This window comes from Amblyomma americanum, chromosome 11 (assembly GCF_052857255.1).
Source record: "Amblyomma americanum isolate KBUSLIRL-KWMA chromosome 11, ASM5285725v1, whole genome shotgun sequence".
NCBI lineage: Eukaryota > Metazoa > Arthropoda > Arachnida > Ixodida > Ixodidae > Amblyomma > Amblyomma americanum.
In genome coordinates, this window is record NC_135507.1 from 95,940,542 (window position 1) to 95,947,951 (window position 7,410).

Sequence of the window (7,410 nt, forward strand, 5' to 3'; positions counted from 1 at the left end):
AAACTTCCTAATCTCATCCGCCCACCTAAGTTTCTGCTGCCTCCTGCGACGCTTGCCTTCTCTTGGAATCGATTCAGTTGCCCTTAAGGACCAGCGGTTATCTTGCCTTCGCATTACATGCCCTGCCCAAGCCAATTTCTTCTTAGTTGTCCTGAAATATCGTCTACGTGATCCCCGTATATTAACGTCGAGAGTACATTGGGCGGACGGGCCGATATACAGACACGCACTTTGGGGAACATGACCAAGCGCTAAGAAATGGTACAAGTACGCAGTTTGCTTCACTTGTGTATAGCCACTTAAAGCCTCGTTTCAAAAAGCTTCTCTCGCCTTCCACCATCGTGCCCAGAGAACTCGTAAGATAATATTGCCAACTCTGGGGCATTGTCTGAAACTTGAGCCTGCATCCTTGTTTCGGACAAAAAAATTTGGTTTCTACATTTTGGTTTTTACTTTTGCGACCGTTCTTTGAAACCTCCCTTGTTTTTTTTTCTTAGAAACGCACTAATTTTGTGCGTTCCAATAAAGCAGTTCTTAGTAAGTGCTCGTGCGTTTTCGATCTTTTTTTCCGGTCTTTCGTTATTCTGCACTTGTGTTCCTATTATGCATGCATTTAAGAAATGGGCTGGTAGAATGAATGGTATAAGGGCTTTTGAGACTGATAGCGTATGAAACATTCGCATTCAATAATTATTTATTGCCCAGCAACACATCCATGCGACTGGGGTATCATCAGTGTAATTGTGGATCCTCTCCACGCAGGTGGCATTGGCGACGTCACCCACGTGACCAGGGGCCGCTACAAGTCCGGCCTTGTCGGCTGCGTGGCGAACTTGACTCTGGCCGGCGACTACCACGTGCGCCTCGTCTCCCACGCAGCCACTGGCATCAACGTTCAGCCCTGTCTTTGAGCGCGAGGTCAAGCAACGCACGTGTAGCAAACGCGAGGAAAGCACGCGCGCTAAGGTCTACGCACGAGACCGTTAGTTAGGCTTGCTGCAGGGCAGCCCCAGCCTCTTAATCACGCCCAGCAGGGGTAACGCTTACGCCCTAGAAGGTGCGACGCTTACACCCCGAAAGGAGTGACGCTTACGCCCCGAAAGGCGTAACGCTTAACTCTGCCTGCTCTTTTCGTTCTATGTCAAAGTTGAGAGAAAGCAGTGCCACAATTACTTCAAATACAACAAGAACGTGGTGTAAAGCTGCAGTGGCGCCACGACGTTCTTTTTTGTGAGTGATACTACCAGCACCTGTATTAGCTTGTTCTCAAGACAGAAAGCACGCATACAGCACTTAGGCATGAGCCTACCAGTCTGACCCATGTAATCGGACAGGTATGTCACTGCCTGCAAAGTGATCTGTGCATTTTATGGTAGTGCTATCGGGTTCCACTGGAGACATATTTGATAACTTAGTTCACAGTGACACTGAATTTTGCAGTCTTAATGTTAGAAATACCCTCTAGCTATGTTAGAACTTTTTTAATGTATAAATAACCGTTAGTTCTGTAGTACTTTAAAATTTCATTCAAAACAACCTGAGTACCGCTTCCACAACAATGTGGATGACTGACAAAAAAAGAAAAGAAATTATTGTGAATAACTTAAGAAAAATTGCCTTTTGGCCTGCGGATCAGTAGCACAAGAGTGGAACCTACTCGGACACTGTTTTTTGTTTATTTATTTATTATTATACCTCAAAAGCTCCGGAAAATGGGTATTAAGGAAGCATGCAACTGAAAGCTACTTTTTAGCCTATCGGTTATCAAATTTTCGAGTTTTTCCGTTTTCAGGAGAGACACTAATGATAGAAAGCAATAGAACGAAGTGATGACTGAGTCAGCGGTCGGTATGTCAAACTCCGGGCGTTGAAAATGAGCGTGAAGCCTATTTCTCGCGTTGTTTTTAGTTCCTTAAGAAAATTTGAAATTTCGTAGTCTAACTTATTGTCCCTTGCCGGTTATTTGCCTTTCTAACTAAGCGCAGAATGGAACTCTTTTCGAGTCCTCACTTAGGATAGTCTGCCGCCAGATCCCTGGGGACCATACCTACTGGCGCTGGGGCTGCTCTGTGCACTCAAGTACACTGCACACGCGAAATACGATGACGAATAAAAGCGAAGGCCCGTCGGTTCTTCGCTGTTGAGACTGTGGCGGCCCAGTGCGACGCCCAAGCCACGCAAGTGCCCACTTCACCAGCAGCACCACTGCTCTCGCCTCCAAAAGCCTCTCTCCCGTGCGAGACGACAAAGTAGGCTTAACTCCGAAGCCTGCAGCCACGCGCATGTGTTTCGAACCGCAACGAGTGATGGCGCGAACAGTGCGCCGAATGGCGAAACGACTGTTGTGCATAGCCCTTCTGTTCGCTCCAGCAGGTCCTGGACCACAGTTGATCTCCGCGTGTGGCCCGTGCTTTTATTTGCCCCTTGGGCCTACGGCTTATTCAGCACCCTTCTTCCTCCCAGCAAGAACCAGCAAGGACTCTTTCGAGCCTCTAGAGACTTCGCTGCTTTACTGAAGCGATGATGCTTTTACCAGCCTTTTTCTCCAAGCCTTCACGCATGCCTGACCGGTGACACTTCAAGTAGTTTATGGTGAACAGTTGTGGCAATGCTTTGGAGTGTTGGGTCTGCGGATGAGCTTCGTCTTGTGGTGTTTTCCAGGCGCAGTCGAAGCCGAGGAACAGGCGCGCGCTTCGTAGCACACTACTGTCAGGAGCGATGGACATTGTCCACTTCCGCTCTGTTCCAGACCAAAGTGGCGTTACCTTCCTCTAGCACTCCTGTAGGTGATGAGTGAAGCACGACCGTCAAATTCTTTTCCTCAATAAATGAGAACAGCTTTAATGCGCTAATGACTTGTCGAAAACAAAAAAACTAAAATGACGAATACACTTTTGTATTCACACAGTGATGCGCGGGACTCCTGACAGCACGTGATTGCGGCCCCGAAAATCATTCTGTATTGCTTCATATTTTCAAAATTTAAAGTTTGGAGTCATTGTGCTTTGGTTAATGTGACTAGACGGCCTCGTTGTAAGCACAGCAAATAATTTTGAAGGGTAGTGTTAAGCAGGTGTTAGCGATGCAGCGGCGAGCTCGGAGCAACTACAGGGTCTCCGTCGTCTCGCAGTTACTTGTAGTTTTCTCTTTGTACTTTTTCACTACAAGAGTGCTACGGGATAATCAAATAAGCAAACCTCTTTTCTACGATGTTATTTGTTTATTCTTTCGTCTCCTACCTGAACGCAAGTCCAGGCATGTCACAACTCCCGACAGTGGACCGTTGTATAGCGCAAGTCAGAGGGTGTCACGATGACACCGGGTTCGAGTCTTGAAACACGATTTTGTTCACCTTGTGCTTTAGACTAGGCTGGTCGTGAGGCTTGCAGCAAAACCGCATGTATGTGCGTGCCTGTGTGAATGTGTGCGTGCATGTGAGGCATAAGTTAATTACTACAACTAGCACAGCACCACCTTCTTGTCTACACCACATGGAGGACAGCGGTCACATGCAGCGGCCACCGAGGCCTTTAGAGCGGCACACGTCTCTCGGATGTGTTCTAACGCTGTGCTTGCGCACGGCGATTCCCCGCAATCACCAATTTTTGCCCAGCTGTGACGTCTATAGTTCAAAATGATGAGCGCACGTACTGTGCACATGTGGGGTACGTTGCAGAACTTATCGACACCTGACGCGCATGCGACTACGTCATCTGTTGGGTATGCACCGCTGAACAAGAGAAGCCTTGCCTTTCACGACGCATCTTGCTGACAGCAGCAGGCTGCTCTGTCTTTGCACTAAGAGAACGCCGCACGCATCGAGTGTCTCCCAATGACGGTCTTCGGGGCAGACCAAGAGACGAATGCACATCAGTCACATTGACTCTTCAGTGTCACGCTCGCGTCATGGCAGTTCAGTTGCAAAGATTACTCTTCTAGGCTACCTTCTTTCGCCTGCCCTGAGGAACAATTTCAGTATAGTGGAGACCTTATATAAAATGAGCTTGGCATGCCTTTTTTTATTTGTTTCAACTCTTTCCTTCTCGTTATTCCCCGAGGAGTCTTAGAATAGACTCTACACTATAGCTTGTGATCAAACCGGCAGCCTCGTCCGCAGCCTTTATAAAAAATATAACAAGGAACAAAATAAGAATGCCAGAATGTTTCCTGCTAACGATCGAGTACTTGAATGATTGGTTGGGCGTTCACATCCCTGCTTTGGTCGTTCGCCGAGACACAGTGAAACAAAGCGCTGCCTGCAGTACGCATCGTGTGAGCAGATAGCGCAGCTTAGTACGTCATCCTAGTTTTCTCGCCTTACGTGTTTCTGAAACCTCATTTTCGACCTCTACAGTGATTGTTGCCATTTCACATCTCTTGCACCTACCTATTGTGATAAGACCTAAGTCTACCCCGCTCTTCGTTGTCTGTGTGTGGTCCAAAGTAGAGATGCTGACTAGAAAAGATTGAAGAATGACACCTCTTTATTTCTGGACTGTGTAGCTAGCCTTCTTAGTAAGCCTGAGCGGTGTGTTTGCGTTTGTTCAGAATGATTGCAGTTAAGTGAGTCGCATTTGTGATGGTCCAAACGCTGCCTCTAATGCCCCTTTTTTATTATGTGAAGACATCTGCACTTAAGATGTCGAGGAATCGAAGTTAAGGGATGTTTGTCAGCAGTTGTACACCGGTCTCATTGAAAATGTGACAAACAGCCGTGAAAAACCCGCTGTCCTCTGGTCCTCTGTTTCTCTTTGCTCTGTGTTCTTTTCACTGGTGTGGGCTTCAAAGTGTACTAACAAACATAGACTTGGCCCCGCCTCACGTGTTCATTTTTATACTCTTTCATGCTACGATATCAACATTACTTGTGCTGTTTTGTTTTTGTTTTTTTGCGGTATCGACTCAGCCAATAATTCCAGCATTTACAGAACTAATAGATTTTGCCTGAGTAGTGAGTTATAGGAAGTTGATACAGCTAAACGAAACGATTGAGAAGAAAGTTGAGTTTCCATGGATGGTCTTTCGCGAAACATATTGGGCTACACGTTAAAATTCTGTAAACAAGTTCCCGGGTTCGAACCCGACCGCGGCGGCTGCGTTTTTATGGAGGAAAAACGCTAAGGCGCCCGTGTGCTGTGCGATGTCAGTGCACGTTAAAGATCCCCAGGTGGTCGAAATTATTCCGGAGCCCTCCACTACGGCACCTATTCTTCCTTTCTTTCACTCCCTCCTTTATCCCTTCCCTTACGGCGCGGTTCAGGTGTCCAAAGATATATGAGACAGATACTGCGCCATTTCCTTTCCCCAAAAACCAATTATTATTATTATTATTATTATTATTATTATTATTATTATTATTATTATTATTATTATTATTCTGCCATATTACACAGTCTAAGACAACTTACTTGCTACTGGAGTACCCCAACATATAGCTTTAATTTTGGGGGCCCTTATCGCTTACGAAAGGAACAGTACCGTAGTGACGCAAGTTGAAATAACTCGCTGAAGTCCGGATCCATCTGGCCGGGCGTATTGTCTAAAATAGTTTGATGCAAATGAATAATTTGGCTTGAGAAACACCAGGGACCGAGAAAGAAAATTTTGAACTCTCAGTCATATATTTGAGCAAAGTTAACTTGTGTATTATGCACCTTCTGTGCATACCGATTTTTTTTTTAAGTTGTTAGTGGTGTTGGTGTGACATGTGTGAAAGAAAGATGGTATTGCTGTCAGGTGTTCTGCTGTATGTAAGGAAAGAACACAGACAGCAAGGTTCTTTCTTGAGCGAACTTGTGCCCTGTTAAGCGGAGACCCTTTCTTTCGCTTTTCCGGCAAAAGCAGAGCTTCTGAACTACACGAAGAACCACACTGGATCCCTTACCGAGGCCGCAGATGCTTCTTTTCAAGGGTATATTGCAGTGCACATATCAGCGCATAGTGCTTTCGATTATCGATCGCCTGCTACGCCGTGTTAGAATCAAACGTGTGCGGTAAGTACTACGACCAGAGGTAACTGTATCTACTGATAAAGGTAATATATGAAGACGGATGCGAGCAGTGTCCTTGAATAGTCGACAATGTGAGTGTAACGAGAGATGTTATCAGCCGGCAGAACTGCGTGTACGATGCGCATGTTTTGCCCCGCTCCATCGGTGCACTGTGCTCCGATCAGAGAAAGTCTGTGTAACGCCGAGATGAGAAGTAAAAGTTTGACCAAATCACTCTTGAAGTCTCACTTTTTGTTGACTTCTTGTGTGTAGCCCAGCAAACTTGCAACGCCCTGTATATCACACATCTGAGTGTAAATGCGCCACTTAATCCCGTCTTTTAGTTGGGGTGACGTCAGGTAAGCACTCTGGGATAGAGGAAGACGGTCAGCTGCGACAAGCTGCATGTGGACACCTTGGGCGGCCTTGTAACTTGCTCATACATTTCATCACTTCATTGTTCTGAGCAGACCATTCTGTTTCAGCCAGGTGTTCTCTAGATCTATGTAGCCCTTCCGCCGGAAAGAAATCAGCACCATCATAAAAAATGCACCATTCTGCGTGACAACGGCACTTCGTGAGTAGTTTCAAAATGAAATGTTGATGGTCTCGAAAGTACAGCTTACTTTGCCGTAGCCTGCCTTTCAAATACATCCCGTCGTAGTGTGAACTAGATCTGGGACTGGTTCTCTCAACAGACTTTTGGAAGCTTCTTCCGCATCTGTAGCGTAAATTTATAAAGCTGGTTTTATTGTGTTAACGTCTTAAAACGACCTAAGTTATGAGATACGCTGTAGAGGAAGTCTCCGGATAATTTCGACGTGCACTGAAATCGCACACTACACGGGCCTGTAACCTTTCGCTTCCAACGAAATGCGACCGCCGCGGCCGGGATCGAACCCGCGTGTTTCGGATCAGCAGCCGAGAACCATAACCTGAGTCATCACTCAGCCATCGCGACGCCTGGAAATGTAGAAAGTAAAAAAAAAGTCAGTTTCTTGTTGCCAACTAGTCACTTTTCTGGCTACGTACTAGTTTACAGCGATTTTTTTTTTTTTTTGCAGCGTTATAGCCGTGTCGCGGACAGCCTCACAATCGCAATCATAGTATCGCGAGCCACCGATCGAACGGACATCTTTATTCCGAGAACAGTCTGGCCCGTTAAGCGTGTTCCTGAGAACAAAGACACGAAGATGGCGAAGGGCGCACGGCTCCAATCGCGTGACGTGAACAACATATGTGCGTCGACGGCGATCGGTCACGGGGTGCGAAAGGACAACACGGTAATTATCGGAGATATATATGCTGTACCACCGCATAAGATACGAGGAAGCGGTGAAGAAACTTCTCGCAGAAACCACGGGTGCAGAATGGAGTTCAGAGGAGAACATCACCGGAGCAAAAAGACACAACACTGTAG

At 46.4% G+C, this 7,410-nt stretch overlaps 1 protein-coding gene across 1 annotated transcript in view; it reads left to right on the forward strand.

Annotated features, from left to right (window-relative positions):
- Nucleotides 1-6,224, forward strand: part of LOC144111166 (pikachurin-like) — a 180,369-nt gene extending 174,145 nt beyond the window's left edge. The window contains exon 15 of the mRNA XM_077644331.1: nucleotides 763-6,224. Within this exon, the coding sequence (XP_077500457.1) occupies nucleotides 763-911 (149 nt within the window). The 3' untranslated portion in view covers nucleotides 912-6,224. The remainder of the gene's footprint in view (nucleotides 1-762) is intronic.
- The last annotated feature ends 1,186 nt before the right edge of the window (nucleotides 6,225-7,410 follow it).